The 21,905-nt window shown below is 48.2% G+C and overlaps 4 protein-coding genes, 1 non-coding gene and 1 pseudogene across 11 annotated transcripts; 1 reads left to right on the plus strand and 5 right to left on the minus strand.

Annotated features, from left to right (window-relative positions):
* Window positions 1-1,041: 1,041 nt before the first annotated feature.
* Window positions 1,042-1,115, minus strand: TRNAV-CAC. The gene has a single exon. It is a non-coding gene; the product is annotated as a tRNA-Val (tRNA).
* Window positions 1,116-1,122: 7 nt separating this feature from the next.
* LOC120688308 lies at window positions 1,123-3,686 on the minus strand. Of its 2 annotated transcripts, none has more exons than XM_039970570.1 (3): window positions 3,238-3,613; window positions 3,080-3,126; window positions 1,123-1,492 (listed from the first exon to the last, which is right to left on the minus strand). In XM_039970570.1, the coding sequence occupies exons 1-3, from the start codon at window positions 3,443-3,445 to the stop codon at window positions 1,358-1,360; spliced, it is 390 nt and encodes a 129-aa protein (XP_039826504.1). In that variant the 5' UTR covers window positions 3,446-3,613; the 3' UTR covers window positions 1,123-1,357. The 2 variants fall into 2 exon arrangements, with proteins under 2 accessions (XP_039826504.1, XP_039826503.1); XM_039970569.1 differs by lacking the exon at window positions 1,123-1,492 and adding an exon at window positions 1,889-2,687 and having other exon boundaries at window positions 3,238-3,686.
* Window positions 3,687-3,845: 159 nt separating this feature from the next.
* Window positions 3,846-6,950, plus strand: LOC120688305. 6 transcript variants are annotated; one of them, XR_005681029.1, is made up of 4 exons: window positions 3,846-4,245; window positions 4,593-5,793; window positions 6,379-6,439; window positions 6,530-6,950. XR_005681029.1 is itself a non-coding variant. In XM_039970568.1 (3 exons), the coding sequence occupies exon 2, from the start codon at window positions 4,627-4,629 to the stop codon at window positions 5,752-5,754; it is 1,128 nt and encodes a 375-aa protein (XP_039826502.1). In that variant the 5' UTR covers window positions 3,846-4,245; window positions 4,593-4,626; the 3' UTR covers window positions 5,755-5,793; window positions 6,379-6,950. The 6 variants fall into 6 exon arrangements, 2 of the variants coding, with proteins under 2 accessions (XP_039826502.1, XP_039826501.1); XR_005681030.1 differs by having other exon boundaries at window positions 6,535-6,950; XM_039970568.1 differs by having other exon boundaries at window positions 6,379-6,950.
* Window positions 6,951-7,597: 647 nt separating this feature from the next.
* Window positions 7,598-13,191, minus strand: LOC120688307 (annotated as a pseudogene).
* Window positions 13,192-13,666: 475 nt separating this feature from the next.
* LOC120693273 (glycosyltransferase BC10-like) lies at window positions 13,667-15,974 on the minus strand. The gene is made up of 2 exons (XM_039976687.1): window positions 15,134-15,974; window positions 13,667-14,456 (listed from the first exon to the last, which is right to left on the minus strand). Exons 1-2 carry the CDS (start codon window positions 15,668-15,670, stop codon window positions 13,806-13,808), a joined length of 1,188 nt encoding a protein of 395 aa, XP_039832621.1. The 5' UTR covers window positions 15,671-15,974; the 3' UTR covers window positions 13,667-13,805.
* Window positions 15,975-16,990: 1,016 nt separating this feature from the next.
* Window positions 16,991-20,035, minus strand: LOC120690805 (glycosyltransferase BC10-like). The gene is made up of 2 exons (XM_039973629.1): window positions 19,266-20,035; window positions 16,991-18,303 (listed from the first exon to the last, which is right to left on the minus strand). The coding sequence occupies exons 1-2, from the start codon at window positions 19,791-19,793 to the stop codon at window positions 17,662-17,664; spliced, it is 1,170 nt and encodes a 389-aa protein (XP_039829563.1). The 5' UTR covers window positions 19,794-20,035; the 3' UTR covers window positions 16,991-17,661.
* Window positions 20,036-21,905: the final 1,870 nt, after the last annotated feature.

Raw genomic sequence — 21,905 nt, forward strand, 5'->3', positions numbered from 1 at the left:
ACAGTTTGACTATTAATTATGATGTCAAACAAAGTCAGTTTACAAAACCAACTTCAGAACTTCCACGCTGGTGACCCAGAAGAATCTAATGAGATCTTTGACCGCGCGTTTAGAGAATGGTTACTTTTAACATTACTGTAGCAAATTATTAATTAATTACCGTCGTTAGATTTGTCGCGAAAAATTACACTCATCCCTGAAAAAAATTTAGAAATAAACTTCATTTGATCTTTCATGTGGAGACTAGAAGAGATACGCTAGAATCCTAACGCGCGAAACAAATAACACCCTAATCTAGGCGCAACCACTCCGCTCCCCACGCTGGTCAAACCCGCCGCTGCCAGCCAAATGTTGTCGGCCTCCGTCGCGGCCGTCGCCACTGGAGCCCTGGCGCGAGCTGGAGCCGGTGCGGGCTCCAACCGGGCATTTTCTACGGCCCGCAGGTGACGCGTGCAGCGAGTACTAGTACTAGTGAAAAAAAAATGGCAGGGGGATCCGGATCGGTGGTGCGTGCGCTCACGTGGCCCACTAGGCTGCCTTATCCCGCGGGATTTGATGATGGGATCCCTTTGATGATTAGCGGGCGACAGAAGCTGTGCTGCGTTAATGTAGCACGGCCGCGCAAGTCAACGTGTTAGGCGTCCTGGTCGTAGCTCGGCCGGCCAACCGGTGGATACTGGATGCCGTGGTCTGAAGGGTGACTCCTGGTTGGAGACGGAGGCCGAAGCTGATCCTAGGGCAGGAAGCATGATGTTGATTGTTGAATAAACTTTGGTGGTGGTGTGTGTTTTGTAATGTTCGCGTATCGGTCGAGCGATCGGCTACCGGCTGTGTAATAGTTGTGGCAGCGGCTGATGTCCCAAGGCCTTTGTTTAAGCTGGAAGGAAAAGGATACCCCGGTTAAGAATGCTGTACTCGGGAGTGGCGGGCAAGTACTATTTGTTCAGGAAAATTAAAGAAGCACGCAACATACGCAGAATAGCAAGCCCAAGCCAGAATCCTGGGGACAAAAAGAATAGAGCAGCAGGCCAAAAAATGAAGTGTCTGAGCCCAGGTTCGAACTGGGGACCTTTAGTGTGTGAGACTAACGTGATAACCAACTACACCACCCAGACAATTTGGTTCATCGATTCCGCAAAACACATTTATTCAATAAACTGTTCTCACAATTGCTGCGTGGGATACCATCCAGCTGCTCGTGGATAGAGACTAGAGAGTCGATTTTTTATTAGAAAATTGACCTTTAAGGCTTAGTCTTCAACCAGTATGCTTCCTACACAAAGCGCCATAGCTATAGCAATTAGCAAGAACTGGAGGAAGGCTGTCAGAGTTTCAGCACCCTTGTCCTGGCCATTGACTACTTGTTCTTGTCAAGCCACTCGAGGATCCTTTTCTCCGACTCCGTGCGGTCCTCCTCTTTCTTCTCTCTGGCCGGGCCCTCGATGAGCCCGAAGTAGTCCATGTAATTCCTCTTGTAGTAGTCATCCAGCCTCTGGAGCATGAGAAACACAGCAGAGAATAGAGATCAGTGGCAGCGTATTTTTAGTTTTTAAGAAGGAAAAATGAAGGCTGCCGTTTGGACCATCACTGGCAGTTCCACACGCCATATGAATGACATCGTCCTTTGATATTTCCTATGTCAGTGCACGTTTGCAGGAGAAAAAACATACCAATCTCTGAATTTTTATGGATGTGGGAGCAAACTTTGAACCTCGAGTTATTTCAGAATTGTAGACTACGAAGCTGTGCAGCAACAGGAAACTTCGTGGTCGAATGAGAATTTTTCTAAAGTTAGCGAGTTAATTAATACTCAATAGACGTTCTGGGAAATTTTAGCTTCGGCTTGCACCTAGCACAAAGGTTCACTTCCTTTTTCAGTCATGAGAGATTTACTTCAGCCTTCAGAGCCAATGAACTGTTCAGTATTCACGAGGAAATAGTATGCAACAAGCCTAAGGGTCCGTTTGGATGTCAGTATTGGAGCTCGGTATTGGGAATTGGAATTTGATCTAGTGAATACAAGTTGTTTGGATGTCTACAAAATTTGGAATTGGTATTGGGGACCAATACCGAAGAATTGAACCTGACCTAAAATAGCCCTTCATGAATGCGGAGCCTCACCCCTCCGTATTGGGATGAATTGGATCGTCACTTCTCTTCTTCCATCGCAGAACTCCGCCCCGACCACCGCCACCGGAACTCCGCCCCTGACCACTCCCCTGCCTCCTCTCCGGCGAGTCGTGCTCACCTTTCCCTGTCTGCCTCTCCGACCAGCGGGCCGTCCCGCCTCTTCCCCTTCCCTCTTCGACACAGCAAGCTGCGCCACCCCTTCCTTGCCTCTTCTCCGGCTAGTGGGCTGCCGCCCTTCCCCTGCCCTATCTGTGCTGTGAGCAGCCGCGCCCTACCCGTGCCTCCTCTCCGACCAGCGAGCCAAACCGCCTCTCCCCTGCCCTTTCCGCACGGCGAGCTGTTCCGCCCCTCCCATGCCCACCTTCGCAAGACGAGCGAGGTGCGGAGGGGGACAGCGAGCCGCAGGCGCACGGCGGAGGATGACAAGGTCCGCCCCAGCCACTTGAGATCTGCCATTGCCATGCTAGAGGAGGAGGATGATGGGGTGAGGGCTGCGCAGAGGAGGATGCCGAGGCCATGGCCATGCTTGGGGTGGAGGAGGATGCCAATTTCAATTTCTGGAGATGCACATCCAAACGAGAATTGATATTAGCTGACTCATTCAATTCCATCTAAAAATTCTATCTACATCCAAACAATAGCTTTGGTATTGAGTCTATTTCAATACCTAGCCTGATTTGGTATTGAAACCAATACAATGCCAAGCTCTCCAATATCAACATCCAAACGGAGCCTAAATGACATTGCAAGGCTAACTTTTCCCCGAGCCCATCATTTGGACCACTTTACTTCAACCCTCATGTTTCCTTTGCTTAAATCCGTAGTCAGTCTCAAAAGTCGCCTTGTTTACTCGGGAGTGTGAGCAGTGACATGATTCAGCCATTTTTCTCAATCAATTGGAATAATGCTGGGATACTAAGGAAAAAGGAACTGAAAGAAGGCAGCATACCTCCTTGTCATTCTTTTCTTTGTTGTCCTTTGATTTCTTCAGATACTCTGCGTGTACGAACCAACAAGCTAATTACTGACACATCCTAGGTGGATAGCAAATCAACCGTTGATATTACTAGCTCAAAGCAAGTAAAGTCTGATTAATTTGGTGCTCACCCTGAAGTAGAGCCTTCCTAGATTCACTGCCGTCTGGTATGGCGGCAGTGGATGTCAGCAGCGTCAGAAGGCACCTCCTGCTAATTCCATTCCTCTGAGCCAAGGTGACGGCTTGCTGGAAATGCTTCGCCGCTGACCGATGAAAGGATGAAGCTGCAGCGCTCGGGCTTCTGATTGGATCCATCAGTCTCCCTTGGGGCCGAGCCATTGGACAGTGTTGCTAGATGCTATAGTTAGCTGCTATACTGGATATCTGCAAGTCCTGAGGAACGGAGGGCCACAGGTTTTTCTGGATGGAAACAGATAGTGACATCTCCAGTACAGCTTGGATTTTGGGCAAAGGTTGAGACTGAAGCTGATTGGGCACATCATACTTTGTTCAGATACATTTTCCCCATTACATTTTTGGTTGGCAACTTTGCATGTTCATGTCAAGATTTTGCTCTTCCTCAGTATTGTTTCAGGGTTTTCCTAATATTTATCTACAAAATGGCTGCAGCTACCAAGTCGAGTTTATATAGCATTTGGTGAGCCACACAATTGCTGCGCGGGTCATCTTCCAGCCTCGGTTCTGTTTGCTATTCGTGGATAGCGAGTCAAATTTTTATTTATTTTTAAAAAGACCTTCGAGCAATATGCTTCTTCTTTTACACAAACAAAATCAAAATACATGTGGTTTGATTAGGTTCGTCTTCAGAGATCGCATCTGCTGAAACCATGCGACTTCGTGCGTGCCCTATTAGGGTGTGGTTGGGATTTCAACCACTTTATATGTATAAAGGAAAAGCCGATTCGTAATCCTGCTAATTGTTCCCCCGAGATCGATTCTGTCTCGATCGAGACCGAGGGCAACGGCGGCTGCCTATATTATTTGCTTCCATCGCCCGCCGCCGCCGCCGCGCTTCTCCGTAGCAATCTTCCGAGACCACAAGGGCCGGAACCGCATAACGGGCAGGGGCGCAGGGCTCCTTCTCATCTTCGTCGATCCATTAATTTCCCGTGGTAAGCCAATTTTTTCTTCCGTATTTTCGCCCAATTCGTGAGCCTTGACGTTGTTTCTTTCCAGTTGCGTGCATCCATGCTTGCACCTAGTAGGCTAGCTGCAAATCTGAGGCTAGTTGTCAGTATATAGACACTCTGTGTTCCAAGTGCAAACGAAAAGGTCGAAGATCCTTTTCTACTAATTTGCATGCACTTCTAAATACAGTAATTATGGTGAACGGGTCATCTTAACAGAAAGGACCTTTCTTGGTAATGGTAATGGAGATGTTAACTTCGATGAGTGACAAGATATGCACGATGTCCATCTTGTATAACGTCTATTGCATGAATATATGCTTTAGTGAAAATCAATTTGTTCTGAGTCATCAGCTGAATCGGGATCGAGCAATGGAGAAACTGATGAAGAAAGTACATGCTTCCATCTGTTGTGGCCCTACAATAAAAGAGTCTCAAGTTTTTGTAAGCATGTTTAAGCAGTTGTCAATCGACGGAAGTACATATCATATGCCAAAGACTAGGTGTTGCGCAACTCCTCAACGCTGGCTACTCACACTAGATATGATTTCATTCCGCGCTGACCTATGGAATCCTGCAAATCTGGAGAAGGTTGAACTGCCATCCTTGGAAAAGAACTTACCCCAAAACTGCAAGTGTTTGCTCTCATCTGAACCCGCTTCTCCTGGCTGTGTGGTTTTAGTTGTTGATGCTGATGAACCTCAAATCTGGTTTTGCTATGTTGGAGGGAAGAAATGGACCTGGCATGAGTATAATATCACTGTTGAAAAAACACGCTTTCCTTTCATCATGTCATCAAAAAAGCAACGTGAAGAAGAGTGTGCACATCATAGTTCTCATAGAGAAGCTTCATCTGAATTTATATTCAAAGGCAACTGCAATGGGGAAAGAACAAGAATATCGAATGATGGACATGTCACGGTGATTCTTGGCCATTCTGAAAGGTTCCAAATAAGAAGTATAGCTGCAGTCGAGGGGAAGTTCTATTTTGAGATGTCGTCATCAGAACTTGGTGTTCTCGAGTTCATTCCAAATCCAACATTTTCCACGCTAAAGTTTGAGAGATTGCCTGTCCCACATTACCGTTGGGAATTTGCATTCCCTCATCTGGTTGAGTCCCGTGGAAGGCTCTTCCTAGTTGTTCAGATTCAAGATTCTCTCTCCAATATTGCTCTGTACAAAATGGATTTCTCGAAGCTTGCATGGTCTTGGGTGGATGGTCTCTATGACCAGGTATTCTTCTTGGGTAGACTACATTTCACAGCATCATACTCTGCTTGGGAGCTTGGGGTGAAGCAAGGGAATGTATATTACCTTTTTGAGGATGAAGTGTATGGTGAGGATGGTGAGGTTGAACTGCTGAATGTTTTCTTTCCTGGAGATAAATATATGCCCAGCTCCAATTACTGTCATGGGTCCATAGATGATTTGCCGGCTTCCTTGTTGGGCATACACAATGTTCTAATTAAAGCTTGTGGTTTTTCCATAGGCACTGGTTAGAAGTTTATGACAGTTTGACGTGGGAAACATCCTGCCTCTGTAGGTTTGCCGATCTGAATTCCAATTTACTCTCTCTGTCCAAAACAACTAAGTTAGTTTCTAGTTTGTGTTAAGTCAAACCATCTCAAGTTCGACCAACTTTATAGAGAAGAATACAAACATTTGATATATATTTCGTGATGTATCAACTATTTTCTGTAAGCTTGGTCAAAACGCTGCTGCAATATTGGTCTTACCAATTGGGTAAGTAAATTTTGCACGTCGTGAATGTAATATTTACACCGCAACTTCAAATGCGGATTCCCATATGGCTCTGTTACCACATATTTTTTTTCTCTCGAATGCGCAGGAGAACTGCACATCAATATATTAAGAAGAAGAAAAAAAGGGGGAAGAGCCCCAAATACAAAACAGCTACAAGGTTAGAGGGCCTGTAGCACGCCCTGAAAAACACTAAAAACTGCTTTGTTTCCTTAGAAAGACAGACTGTTACCACATATTTTCCTTAGAAATTTCTTAAACTTGGACTGGAAATAAAATATGATTGTCACTCATCAGCAAAGGGATAACTTTGAATACTGAAGAATACGAGCTAATACATGTTGCTTATGGATAATTTCTTAGCAAGGAATAGAAGATTATCCAGAGATGTGAATCATGCACCTTGGCATGTTTGACACTAAAGGTACATGCACTTCTAAAGGTACTACGAGAAATTTTGGCTTGAAATAATTGTTGTTCATCTAAACTCGGTTTGTCATTCGGGATTATATAGGACAGGTGGTAGTGGTGGGGGCAGGTGCAGCTGAACCTCTGATGAATGCTCAACATTCTGAAACGGTGGCATGCATGAATGGCCTTGAGCAGCTGGCGTCAATGGGAATATAATGCATCAATGTTGAGTCACCGAATGCTGTTAGTGGACTGGGCAACGACAGATAACCTATCGGTGTATTGATTAGAGATATTAAAACTGAAATGATGTAAATGCTTGCTGTCTCACACTGCCCTTGGGCTTGTAACTCAGTTGCTCATACGCAATCTACAATGGGTCTGAGTTGTAAAAGTGGTTTTTTGTTGTGGCTGACCATGTACCAGAGTCTGTAGTTGTGTTGGTGTCCAGTGAGTTACGTGAACAGAGTTGCCTGAGAATGGGGTGTTGAATCTAATGATCAGAACATGTACAAGTTCGTTAATCTCAGTGTCATTTTGCTCTGCCAGATCCACCATGAAAACAACAAGCTTGACAGTAGTACGCTCACTTCTCAGTACCATATCATAGCCATAATACCTCCATACTTGAACGATGCAACCCCAGAGGGCACGAACAATGTACATAATAGTTGTTTATTGAGGATGTAATGGCATTCACCGCTGGAGACATTATTCTGTTGAGCTCAATGGTGTGCACCTGGCCAGTTCTCTCTGCCGTCTGGTATGGCGGCAGTGAATGTCATCAGCGTCAGAAGGCACCTCCTGCTAATTCCATTCCTCTGAGCCAAGGTGACGGCTTGTTGGAGATGCTTCGCCCCTGACCAATGAACGGATGAAGCTGAAGCGGTCGGGCCTCTGATCGGCTCCATCAGTCTCCCTTAGGGCCGAGCCATTGGACAGTGTTGCTAGATGCTATAGTAAGCTGCTATACTGAATATTTGCAAGCCCTGAGGAACGAAAGGCCACAGGTTTTTCTGGAATCTGGATGGAAAAAGATAGGGACATCTCCAGAGCTCATGCTTTTGTTCTTCAGTATTTTATCCTCACAATTTCACATTGAAAAGAATACAAGGTACAAATCCAAGAGAGAAGCTCTCAAATCAACTTTCAGTGTACTGTACAAAGCATATATCCACAGTCCACTCAGCATGTTTTCATTCATATATGTGATATCATCCAACAATGATCCAATATAAAAATTACAGGTGGCACCAGTTAAAACATGGTGATCTATTTTGAACATTTGGATTTAAAATTCCATAGTCCAGATAAAACCCATCCAAATCCTTTGCTAAACCTAACCCCTATCTAGGTATTGCGCGATTTAAGTCGCATTATATCTAGCATGTCTCTAAAACATACATCATCCAAAACCGAGGACAGTGGGTGCCAACTCTAACAATGGCTCCAATGCACTTGGCGCAAACTTCCGAGCAAATAAGAAGCACAATGTTGTATTCTGATCATTGTACAGACAAGTCTGTCCCGCTCGGACTCCCCTCAAGAATTCCTCCGTGATATCACTCCTACCAAACCTTGCTGGATGTGCAGAAATTCGGGACCAATCTACCCAAGTAACACTCCTGTTAGCCAGGGCCTGCGGAACTTCAATCGAGAGCATTGTCTGGATATAGTGCTCATCAGCATAACAGCTAGGCTTGCAGAATTCCTTGAACTTTGGGTGGTAGACCGTGTCCTTGACAATTTCAATAGCAAGTTCCCGGCTGACTTCAAACCATTGCGAGCCTTTGCGCCATTGGTCAAGTTCAACCTCAGGGGTCATGTTCCAGTTGTATCGCCCCCGTCCATATGGTCCAGGATCATCAATCGCCATGACAAAACTTTGGCTTGAGTTCAGGAAGTATTGGTATGTCGTGTTGAAATCAAATACAGGAATGCATGACTCAGACACAAGCACAAACCATTCATTTGATATATCCAGCAAAGCGTTGGCAAGTAGACGCCTCTCAGCATCGCACATTGTCATCTTACCCCATTCTGCAACCTGTGATCAGTACACAAATCAAGCAGGTGTCAGGGTATCTGAATACAGACAGGGAAGCCACAGAAATCACTCCTCCAGTTGATTAAATAGCATTATGCACGATTAGATACATGAAGTAGGTTGGCCCATATGGTCCCCGCAATCTCCAAGTAGGATAAAAATGAGAAAAGTCTATAGAGAGAGGTAATCAAGGTCTGTTTTCCAGTTTTTATTTTATTTTATTAAAAGGTGGGTTTTCTCAAAAGTCAAAAGCACAACCTTCTCATTTCTCAATGCTACTCACTACTCAGTTAATCATTGTAGTTAGTGTTTCAGCATAAGTTGGTTTTCCATCTTGCTTTAATCTTTTTTGTTTTTTGAGGTGGCAACAGGGGGTGGAGATCGCCCACCTGATGTTACGGCAAGTGGGCCGGCCACAGGCCTAGGCCCACAAGTACTGCGCGTGAACAGTACCGCGGTACTGTAGCGCCGCCATAGGTTAGGGTTTAGGGTGAGTCTAGAGATTAGATTACTTAAGGGTCAAGTTTGTTAGGCGCCTTGTCTATAAAAGGCTGCTATCAGTCCTAGGCTTAGGCAAGCAGAAAATAGATCAAAGAAGCAGCTCAGAGCCTCCAGAGGAAGGGCGAGTTAGCCGATCTATCCTGCTGTTCTAGTATCGATAATCAGTCCACATCAACTTGGTATTCAGAGCTTTTGATCCTGTGACATTTGCTTCCGCCGCCGCCGCCGCCGCCAAAAATCCCACCCAGATTGCATCTGTATGCCCCTCCTCAGATTGCATCTACTCATCGACAAGCCATGGAAACAACCACCGCAGTCCCCAAGATCCGCATTCCGACCTTCGATGGCAGTACCGATCCACTTCTCTGGTTGCACAACCAGTGCTTGGACGCGTGGGAGACACCGGAGTTCCTGAAGGTACGGACTGTTTCTTTCAAGATGACAGGCCCATCACTACGGTGGTTCGACAAGATCGAGAGGACCATCGGCGTACCTACATGGCCGGAGTTCACTGGCGCGGTCCGCCGACGATTTGCTTCGGCTCCGACATATGCACCCCCGCCGGCTGAATTCAATGGGGTGTCGCTGCCGGCGTCTTCATCTCCCACCATCACCGAGATCCTCGCCAAGATCGACTCCTTCTGCGCATCTTCTCCAGCATACACTGCGGCCACAACAACAGGGGTGGCTACCGCCACATCTCCTCCATCGACGGCCACGACATCAGCAACATCAGCTGCGCCGCTGGCTTCGCCTCTTGGACCGCCGCCAGCCGCGCCGTCTCCGCCTGCACAAGTGGCACCCACGCCGTCGGCGCCAGCCCCATCTCCACTGAGGGCCCTGACGGTGATGCCTCCGCCGTTGCCCGCCCCGGCGACACCAGTTGCGCCAGCCGCCGCTGTCGATCCGCTCGTGGGACGGGATCAGCAGCCCCTGCCCGTCCTGGATCCGTCGCCACCAGCCCATCGCCGTCAGTCGAAGCTTTCCACGTCAGCGCGCATCCTCATCAGTAGGGTCTCCGCCCGTCGCGGATCTGGCTGCTCCACCTGTCGAGGTGTCGTCCGCGCTCCTCCTCGGGCCGTCTGTCGCGGTTTCTGTCCTCCATTGCGATGGATCCATCTCCGCCCGCCGGCCCCCCATCCGCGGCTGTCCGCCTCGTCCGCGGCCGCCTGCACGCCGTCCGCGTCGTTGGCGACCCGCACGCTGTCCGCGTGTGCCTCCGCCCATACACGGCCGCCCACGCGTCCGCGCGCGCCTTCGGGCGTCCACGGCCGTCCATCCATCTGCTGCCGCCCATCGGAGGTTCTCCAGCGCCACGAGCGGCCTTGGCTTTGGCGTCTCCATCGCCTGCCATGGCCCCGGCGACCTAGTCCCCGCCAGCGCCTGCGGCCGTGCCCACTGCGGCGAGCGCGGCCCTGTCTTCAGCTTCCGCGGGCGCGCCTCCTCGCTGTTGGCTTTGGCACCTCACCTGCTCCCTTCGTCGCCCGCGTCGGCATCCTCCCCAGGCATTCAGCACGCCTGGGCCACAGACGCTTCGCCGTCCCCACCAGGTGCCCCGTCTTCCGTCGGCCATCAACGGCCATGGCTGCCCCTACACCAGGCGCGGCACATCGAGACCTTGTAGGCGAGCAAGCAGCTGCAGGTGCTGGCCACGCTCGACGCCGCCAAGACGTAGTGGTACCACCACCACTTTATGCTCGGCTGCATCTACTACACCGACCTCGCCAGGCCCGAGCACGGCACGCAGCCGCCCAACGCCGCCGACACTGTGAACGGCGTCGTGTTCTGCAATGCGCTCGCCGGGCAATTCTTCTTCGGCTGGCTCGGCAACAGGCTTGGCCGCAACAGCGTCTACGGCGGGACGCTGCTGCACATGGCCATCTGCTCCTTCGCGTCGAGCTCACATTCAGGAGCATGCCCACCGGCGTCATTCAACTGCTCCTCATCAGCAACGTTGGCTCCAGCCTGAAGTCATCCTGTCTGCGCCAAGTTCGTCAACTCCAGCTCGAGGACGAGCTGTCTTCGAGGGGTGGAGAAGTGTTACGGCAAGTGGGCCGGCCACAGGCCTAGGCCCACAAGTACTGCGCGTGAACAGTACCTCGGTACTGTAGCGCCGCCATAGGTTAGGGTTTAGGGTGAGTCTAGAGATTAGATTACTTAAGGGTCAAGTTTGTTAGGCGCCTTGTCTATAAAAGGCTGCTATGAGTCCTAGGGTTAGGCAAGCAGAAAATAGATCAAAGAAGCAGCTCAGAGCCTCCAGAGGAAGGGCGAGTTAGCCGATCTATCCTGCTGTTCTAGTATCGATAATCAGTCCACATCACCTGAACTCAATATTAAGGCTGAGGTGAAACCTGTACAGAGAACACAGTTTTTGCATCACAAGCATGGCGCACCGGGAAAGTACAACATGGGAAATAGAACTCTGATCAGTTTCAACTTCATAACCTGCAGTTCATACTCTTGGAGCATTTGAAAATTGTAACTATGTGCTACGAAGGAAATGACTATCTAGTAATAGTTTCAGAAAAAAAGCAATAGTGAGTATGGTGATATGAAGAGGCAGCAATGTGAATTAGATTCAGACCACATATTCATTGAAGGTAAACAATGGTACCTGTAGATACACAGAAGCAAACTTAACCCTGTGTAAAATTGGAACAGGTTCATTAAAGGATGGATCAGGAACTTCAGTTGTCATCAGCTTCTATCAAATGAATCGTCCAACCCAGCAACATTTTTAAGTTCTCAATAATAAGCCCCAGTGTATACACAACAATCATACTAGCAGAGCTCCAGAAAGGGCACATGGCACAAATGATCTGCTGAAAGAGAGGTCCTCCCTCCACCTCCAGCTTACAATCTTATTGGCAGAACCATGTTGCCTGAAGTGGTGGTGGCATAGATATAGGTCTAGGACTACAGCACAATGGATGGAAACATCATCTACTTACTAGTTTCTCATTCTAGAAGAACTTGTGGTCTCCGGGTTATCCAGATGTGGCAGATGGTTGAGCTCAGGATATTTGGCCAGAATTCCATTGGCAATTGGTTGTGCAAGTGTAATGCTTACTAGATGAGGGGGGAGGGGGGAGGGGGTCATCAAGGAGGGATATGCCAAGGCAAGCCCAAACACATCTGATACCTGAGCAACTGAAGAAGAAATGCTGCCAGGCATTGCAACCAGAGACGCAAAGCACAGAGGCTGCAGAGATTACAGTGTTCTAATGGAACAGGTTGTCTCGTCATCAGAAGAAGCAATCGACATTTGCAATGTCCGGGCATGGTAAGAAAACAATAATGAAATTACAACCCTCCATGGGAATCTGGGTGCATTACTCACACTGTAAATACTACATACGTGTACTAAGTACCACATCGTACATACTACTTGGCATTTAGAGAAACCACATTGAGTAGTTAAGTACATCACCGCTCAACCGGAATTTTAGCATGAAAAAACATTGAGCAAGCAGCACAGTACAGCTCAATGTACAATCCTTTTTGCTGTGAAGCAGTCTAGAGCGGACAAGCTAAGAATGAGGCGAGCTGACCTTACTGGGGATTTGGCGTCGATAGAAGACGGATCCGGATGTGAAGTTGGCCCGGTATGACGGCAGCGCGTGGACGTAGATGGAGTAGCGCCCCTCGTGGCCCCGGAAGAAGCGTTCCCAGAGCGGCGCCAGCGGCAGCGGGCCGCGCGTGAGGAACATGAAGGCCACCTTGGGCACGCGCCGGAACGGGTACCGCCGTATCCCCGGGGCGAACGACGCTCGCCAGAGCAGCTCCTCGTCCGTCATCGAGTGCTCCAGCCCCTCCGTCGCGGCGGCGGCGGCGCGGGACGACCCCAGCCACGGCCGGAACAACGCGGGCGCAAGGCGACCGACACCACCGCGTGCCCGTGCCGCGCCATGAGCATGCCGGCCACGGACAGCGCCACTCCGAGCAGCAGGAACACCTTGAGCATCCCCCACGGGAACAGCCTGTGCTGCCCCTGCCGCGCCTCCTTCACGCTGTCCTCCATGGACGCCATCCGCGCCTGCAGCGCGGCCAGGGGCTAGCCGACTAGGAGTTTTCCGGCGTGAGGAGTGAGGACACCGTGGGATCCCCCAGATTCCCAGATTCGAGCGTGAGGGTGCCTATCTCCGGCGCGACGCCGGAATGGGGGTGGCCCAGGCTGCTCACCGGCTTGGCAGTTTGCTCCCCAGGTGCTCCAGTTCCATCGACCCAGTCTACGGAAGCCACGAAGGGGTTGGGTTCGCCTGTGTGAGAACGGTGTGCGTGGACCGGCTTCACTGAGGGGGCCAAGGTTTTAGGTAGATTTCAGTTTGAGGATTGGCCCTAGACCTGGGAGGAGTGGATGCTTGCCGGGTTGACTAATCATACCTGTTCCATTAAGAAAATGCCTATTCGGCTATTCAACCACACCTCACGAACCACTAGAACTCCACCTTGATCTCCTCTTCTGCTGGTGACGAGCACAAGAACTAAGTCACATGAGCACAATCCACCTCTTGCAAGACTGAACTTCATTTCCATCGGACTAACACAGTTCGATCGCATTAGTACGCCAAATTGTCGAAAATTTGCTTTATAACCTTCCAATGAACCAAGAAAGTACAGGATCATAATAATCCTAGACAAAAGTTCTCTTCTGATCCATTATCGGTTCACCGTACAAATAAAAAAACTGTGTAAAACAATCAAGTGGAATTGGCCAGCGTTCATGATTTCGTGAATTCGTCCACCGACGTATCTCCAACAATGTAGTAATCCACAGTGACCTAATAGAGAATTACAGGAGGCACTGATTACAACATATATAAAAACTATATTAACCAAAACCGAGCACTGTGGGTGCTAATTCTAACAATGGCTCCAACGCGCTTGGAGCAAACTTCCGAGCGAACAAGAAGCACATCGTCGAGTTCCGGTCATTGTACATACAAGCCCCTCCCTCTCGAATCCCCCTCAAGAACTCCTCCGTGATATCACCTCTACCAAACGTGGCTGGATGCGCTGCGTTTGGACCGCCTCTTGACCAATCCACCCAGGTAACCGTCCTGTTGGCAAGGCGATGAGTAGCCTCAATGGTGAGCATCGTTTGGATGTAGTGCTCGTCAGCATAACACCCAGGCCTGCAGAACTCCTTGAACTTGGGATAATAGACCGTGTCCCCGACTATCGCAACGGCAAGCTCTCTGTCGACCTGAAACCACTGCCAGCCCTTGCGCCATTGTTCAAGCTCGACCTCGGGGGCCATGTTTAAATTGTACCGGCCCCGTCCATCTCTTCCGGGATCATCAATCGACATGACAAAGCTTTGGCTTGAATTCTGGAAGTATTGGTAAGTTGTGTTGAAATCAAATAGAGGAATGCATGACTCGGACACTAGCACAAACCATTCGTTGGATATATCCAGCAATGCATTGGCAAGCAGACGTCTCTCAGCGTCACACATAGTCATCTGACCCCATTCCACATTCTGCAGTCAGTGAACAACTGAAAATTATTTCAAACAAGTATGCCAGCAGGGAATCTCAATACAAGAGAAAAGAGACAGAAATGACCTCTGCAGTTGATCAAATAGCTGTACTTGCAACAATGAGAGATGTGCTCGTTCAACATTCATATGATTTGCATATTGTAACACATCAAAGTAGTACAATTTTCAGATAAATATATGTTGTAACATCCAAGTAGTACAATAACAACCAGTGAATCGACTAGTAAGTGAAAAAGTATGAGGTCTGCAAGAAACATAATAGACAGAATTTTTAACAAAGTTATTAATCTAGTTATGTTCTTCTAGTTCTTAATTTGACACCCCTGCATCACAGAAATGGTCGATTTTCTTGGAAAAACATTTAGTTATGTTCTTCCAGTTCGTAATGAGGTTGAAATCACAACGATTGGCTGGTACATTACTAACCACCCCCCTAAATGTTCAGTATATAATTACTGTCCTAATTAGAAATGGTCCTTTAATCCATCTTTTAAAGTGACAGACTAAATAGGTATATATTTAGTGACCATCTTGTCAGATCACGTTCAAAGTCGTTTAACTGCGAAGTACTCTATCTCAATGGGCAATCCTGGCGATCGATTGGAGTTTGTTTCCGTAAAGCCAGAAGCCAGAGGGCCGGGAGGCGACGAGCTAACCTTGCTGGGGATTTGGCGGCGGTAGAAGACGGAGTCGGAGGTAAAGTTGGCGCGGTACAAAGGCATCGTGTGGACGTAGATGGAGTAGCGGCCCTCGTTCGCCCGGAAGAAGCGCTCCCAGAGCGGCGCCAGCGGCAGCGGGCCGTGCGCTAGGAACATGAAGGCCACCTTGGGCACGCGCCGGAACGGGTACCCGCCGCTCCGGCCGCGCGCCCGCGGCGCGAACGACGCGAGCCAGAGCAGCTCCTCGTCCGCCATGGCGTGGCGCGCGCGGGCGGGGGGCCGGATCCACCGCTCCAGCGCCTCCTCCTCCTCCGGCGCCCCTACGCACGGCCGGAACAGGGCGGGCGCGGCGGCCGCCACCGCCTCGGAGTGACGCGCCAGGAACAGGCCGATCGCGGGCAGCCCCACCCCGACGCCGAGCAGCAGGAACCCCAGGGACAGCTTGAGCATCCCCGCCGCCGGGAGGACCCTGCGCGGCTCCGGCGGGACGGCCTGCTTCGCGTCCTCCATGGATTCCACCACCCGCGCCTGCATCGCGGTGCGGCCCGGCTGGGATTTCTCTCCACGGCGTGGAATGGACTCGATCCCCACCCCGTGTTTGAGCGCGAGCGTTGCATGTCTCCGCACGATGCGGATCAAAGGCGCACCGCATCACGGATGGCACGCGCTCGGGCTCTGGCCTTCTGGCTTCCGGGGAGTCGCGGCGGCGCGGTTGGGGTGGCGTGAACTCCGAAGCGGGTGGTGGTGGGATTCGAGCGTGTGGCGCCTCGGGGCTTTGCCGGCATGCTCTGGTCAACGGAGATGGTGCAGCCAGATGGACCCGGTTTACGAAAGCCATCAGTGGGCAGGCGTCGGGGGTTCGGCTGTGTGTGGACCGGCATCGTGGAGCTCTTCGTGGCCGAAGGTGTGTCATTTGTCATTGTTTTTTTCTCGAAATAAGGTACGGACGCGACGTTGACAAACGCACGGCTACTCTTATGATCTCTCGGAGACTAAGCTAGCAAATTCTTGAGATTAACGAAGCCATCACTGACACCTTGCTATCAATGGACATGTCGTCTACACGTCATTTATCATTGATTCATAGCACTTACTATGCTGAGCTACGCTAAGTTCACGTCATTTGTCATTGATTCATAACTCGGTTTATCCATTTTTCATGTAACACCATCTAGGGATACAAGTTACATATATTTAGGTGACTGGGTGACCTAAAAAATAATAAATAAACTAAAATGAAAATTTACATAACGAAATTAGGAGGAGAAATAAGCTAGAGTGGCATGCCACTGTAATTAATTAGCTGATCCAAAAAATACTATTGGATACCCATTTACATCTTAGTCGCCATCATACTAATTTTATTTTCTATGACACGGCCCAAATCCCAGCACTAAACACACATGGATCAGTCACCAAAGGTAAGTACCAAAATATAACAATTTTTTTGAGTTTGTCAAAGTTAAACATTTTCATCTTTGATCAATAATATTCTCAAAAATAATTACTTTTAAATAAAAAATATTACATGTTGTGATAGTTGGTTTCATTATGAATAAATTGATATCACTTTTATCTTGTCAATCTTTATAGCTGTTATACGATCTAATGGTCAAAGTTGGAAGGATTTGACATGGAATAAATTTAAAAATAGCTATAGTCTTGGAACGGAGGTACTACTAATACTCTATATGAAAAAATAAGTGGCAGATAAAGGTAAAGTATTCCCTAGATCTCAAGTTGTGTCAGAGCTATGAATTCTAGCTCGAGTTGGTTGACTAGCATATTAGTTTTATCGACGAGATCAAACAAAATATAAATAATGTCCCTGGAATTTGCATACTATAATAAACATAATTTAAATAATGTCTCCTGGAATGCATACTAGAATAAGTTATTTTCATGATGTTACAAAAATATTCCACACACAAGTGCGCATGACTCGCACACGAGTACACTACTGCTGGGCGAAGTCACAACTCGCACGTCTATTTGTCAAAACCTTCGCCCCTGACTGATGAAAGGATGAAGAAGCGATCGGCCTTTCTGATTGGATACAACAGTTCCGTTGCGACTAAGCCATTGCACACTTTGCTATTAATTTGCTAACTGGGTACCAGGATATGTAGTCCTCAGAGAACAATGAAGAGGTCACAGTTTTTTCGTGATGGCAACAAACAGAAACAGCATCCTCGCTCCAGCTTCGATTTTGGGCCAGGTTCACTCCCACTGCCCTACATCATTCCATTAAGTATTTTTCTCCAAAAAATTCATAGTACATTATCTTCCAGTAAACCAAGAAAATGCAGGGAAGTAATAACAATCCTTGAGAGAGAGAGAAAGCCCTTCTGATCCATTGTCAGTTTACTGTACAGAACAATACAGGTTTGTGTATAATAATCAGTGGAGGGCAGGCACAGTGCGTGTTATATCCATCAATCTAAGCCCGCGGCTCCATGATGTAATCCTACACTGATCTAATACCAAAATTACATGCACCACCTCTTCAAGCATACATCAAGTTATCAACCAAAACCGAGCACAGTGGGCGCAAGCTCTAACAATGGCTCCAGCGCGCTTGGAGAAAACTTTCGTGCAAACAAGAAACACATCGTTGAGTTCTGATTATTGTATAGACAGGACCGCCCCTCTCGGACTCTCCTCAAGAATTCCTCCGTGATATCGCCCCTGCCAAACGTGGCTGGATGGGCACCACCTCTCGACCAATCCACCCAAGTAACACTTCTGTTTGCCAGGCTATCCGGAGCTTCAATCGTCAGCATAGTAGGGAAATAGTGTTCATCAACGTAACAGTGGGGCCTGCAGAACTCCTTGAATTTTGGGTAATAGACCGTATCTTTGACTATTGCAATAGCAAGTTCTCTGTCTACTTCAAACCATTGAGAGCCTTTGCGCCACTGGTCAAGTTCAACCTCAGGGGTCATGTTCCAGTTGTATCTGCCCCGTCCATATGGTCCAGGGTCATCAAACGCCATGAGGAAGCTTCGGTTTGAATTCTGGAAGTATTCGTATGTTGTGTTGAAATCAAATATAGGAATGCAGGACTCAGACACTAGCACAAACCACTCATTTGATAAATCCAGCAAAGCGTTGGCAAGTAGACATCTCTCAGCATCACACATGGTCATCTGACCCCATTCTGCAACCTGTGATCAGTACACAAATCAAGCAAATAAGTCAGGGGATCTAAATACAATGGAAGCATAAGAAATTAATAATCCAATTGATCAAATGATACTACACATGACTGTGATGTATAAGTTGGTTTGGATGGTTTACATCATATACCATCACAGTGCTAGAATAGGAATCTGTTAGTAGCTGAGGTACGCAAGAAATATCTACAGGTAGTGGTTTTCACAGACTGGAAAAACTAAGAACAAGGCCTCTATGACCAAATACAAATGTCACAAATGGTCTTCCGAAGAACCAAAAAAACACACAGCCTTCATGATGGTATTCGTCAGTGTTCTATAATTAGTTGGTGCCCATCTTCCTTTGATTAATTTCAACTTTAAAAGCATATGTGCAGTGATGACAGAAAACAGCAATCCAATCTATGAACTATTCTGTTTGAGTAGATACATACTCAGCTGAAAGGGGCTGCCTTTGAACTAGGTCAGGCAATCTGATTGGCAGTGCCGCTAATCAGATTCACATCACCGTATTAGTGGAGGTAATTAGAAATTATACTTGCAGAGAGATAGCACAAAAATTCAACTTTGTGGCCAGAACATCTGTTTCAGAACATCTGTTTGAATCATCAAACCAAGTACCCAAAATTTGCATTGTCCGAGGGCATGGTAAGCACAAAAGGATTAAGTTGCATCCTCTCCACAGTATTCTTTTTTTTTTAAATGCTCTCCACAGTATTCTTAAGTACACTTAAGTACATCACAGTACTATCATTAAGAACATTACAGTACAGGAATGTAGGTTCTCAGTAATCAACCTGCCAGATCATGTGCATAATCGTTGAGTTTACAGTACAGATCCATGTACAAACATGGCATTAGAGGGCATTTGTTTTTGCTGTCAGTCAATCTAGTTCAGGACAAGTAATCGAAGCGGCCTACTACTGATGACGGACAAGTGAAGTAGGGTTAACCTTACTGGGGATTTGGCGACGGTAGAAGACGGATTCGGAGGTGAAATTGGCGTGGTAGGATGGCAAGGCGTGCACGTAAATGGAGTAGCGCCCCTCGTGGCCACGGAAGAAGCGCTCCCAGAGCGGCGCCAGCGGCAACGGGCCTCGCGTGAGAAACATGAAGGCCACCTTGGGCACGCGGCGGAACGGGTACCCGCGCACCCGCGGCGCGAACGACGCGCGCCAGAGCAGCTCCTCGTCCGTCATCGCGTGCTCCACGCGCGCCGGGGGCCGCGTCCACCGCTCCAGCCCCTCGGGCTCCTCCTCCGCGGCGGAGGACCCCAGGCACGGCCGGAAAAGCGCGGGCGCGGCCGCCGCCACGGCGTGCCGCGCCATGTACATGGCGGCGGCGGACAGCCCCACGCCCAGCAGCAGGAAGCCCAGGAAAACCTTGAGCATCCCCGTGGGCAGCACCCTCCCCTGCCCCGCCGCCGCGGCCGCCTGCCGCGCCTCCTTCACGTCCTCCATGGACGCCACCCGCGCCTGCATCGCTGCGCCCGCGATTCGCGACTAGGATCCCGGCTCGGTGGACTCTCCCAGATTTGAGCTCGATCCTGGCATATCTCCGGCACGAGGCCGGATCGCGCGCGCCAAATCGAGGAGCGGCACGCACCAGATCTGGGGCCTGGCGGGCCGGTGGTGGTTGGGGTTGTGCGAACTGCGAACTGGCGAAGCGGGCGGCGCTGGTGGTGGTGGTGGTGGGGTGAGTCCGTGAGTGAGGAGCGCCTCGGGGGACGTGTAGCTTCACGGGTGTGCTCACCTACTAGCAACAGAGGAGATGCAGCCGGTCGGACCGCTGGACCCGGTGTACAAGAGCCGTGAAGGATCTGTCGAGCGACATGGACTCGCGGTAGCGGGTGGACGAGTGGACCGGGTTCTTGGAGATCGCGTGAGATGGGGGATTTCTGAAGATTTGCCCTGGATCGTTGATTCCGGTAGTGCGCATGTTCGACCTGGTTGGTCAACCTGTAAACGCTGGGGCCCGGGGAGCGTGACATATTCTACTGAAAAAAATCTACTCGTAATCTTTTTGAATCTCGTCGAGTTTGCTATCTGTTTGTTTTTTAAAAGCTGCCGAGTCATCAAATTGGAATTTCAAAATTATTTAGAATACAACCTTCAAAAGAAAGACAACGTATGCTATGCAAACCAACTTCGTATACAAACTATGGAAACTCCAATCTGGGTCATCGAATCAACATCCAAGGGGAGGGGCGCAAGAGCGTGGGAGGAGGATTTGCAAAAGTGTGATTACTCAATCCAAAGGCGGGTCCAGATTATAAAATTATATCATCCACATGCCCCTTAAATGTTGATTCGATGGTCCAAATTAGAGTTTCTATAGTTTAGATACAAAGATGGTTTGCATAGCATACGTTGCCCAAAAGATAAAAGTTAAATACATGACTACGGTGACATGTCTGAGATCAACCCAAACCCAACGGTTTAGTTTTATGTTATAATCACATCAGGCCATCTCAAATGTTGGTCTGATATATCTAATAGTTTACATTCTATACTAGATAAGTTTCAAATTATAAAAGAAACAGTATAGTATATGTGTGATTTTTATGGTGTACTCGAGAAGCATGAGACATAAAAAATAAAGTTTAGCACGGTAACTCAGCCAACTTTAGTTTAAATAAAAAGATATTTGACTAAATGATGCATTGACAATGTAAGTATGATAGTGTCACTACATAGAGAGTGATTGGTTGGTGTATGAGCTCAAACCACGCTACGCTAATGCATATTCTTCTGAGTTTTGCCTATTTGAATGATTGGATGGACAAATTGGAGTTGCTGAACATGGACAAATTGGATATGCTGAACATATTTGCTTATCAGGATTAGACTCGTAAGGTAGCCCAATTCACTTTGTTCCTCCTTATGGTGATTACACTAATTATGGTATTTAACATTGATTAATGTATACTATAAAGTAATATTTATTAGTGAGAATTAAAGAACATTAAGACAACTATGAGTTATTAAGATATAAATTGATAAATTAAAACCATTCAAACGTTTCTTAATCTTCCAAACGTGATCAACCTACCATTGCGTATAATTAAATAAGTGCATACAAACACAAACCATCTCTGGATCATCTTCTTAGAGTAGGGCTAAATAATCCAGCACACTGGTCGGCTGCATGTGAAGCCATGCGCCCACCTTTGCACTGTTGGTGGAGAGTGCTTCCGGAACGGACGAATACTACAACAGTGAAGAAAGAGCGCACCAGTCGAAGTGAACAACTCCAAGCCAGAAATGAGGCTTCGCACAATAAATTAGATTCTCTCTCTGTATTCAATGTGTCCCATCAATGTACAGGGGTCGGGTATTTATAGGTGACGGTTCACCTACCACCCTCCATTATTACACCGTAATGCCCCCTAACAACTATATTCCCGGAATATTCCCGGGGTACAATTGTATTTTTACATCATTTGGTAAATTACATCCGAGCCTCTTTTGCCCATTGGGCCCATTACAAGATTCCCTTCGCGGCTTTCGAAGCGCTTACTCTCCGACGCCTTCCCTTCTGGTCTTCGACTTCGCAGTTGGCGCCCTGGTCTTCGCCCTAGGCGCCCTGGTCTT

This window comes from Panicum virgatum, chromosome 9N, assembly GCF_016808335.1.
Source record: "Panicum virgatum strain AP13 chromosome 9N, P.virgatum_v5, whole genome shotgun sequence".
In the NCBI taxonomy this organism is placed as follows: Eukaryota; Viridiplantae; Streptophyta; class Magnoliopsida; order Poales; family Poaceae; genus Panicum; species Panicum virgatum.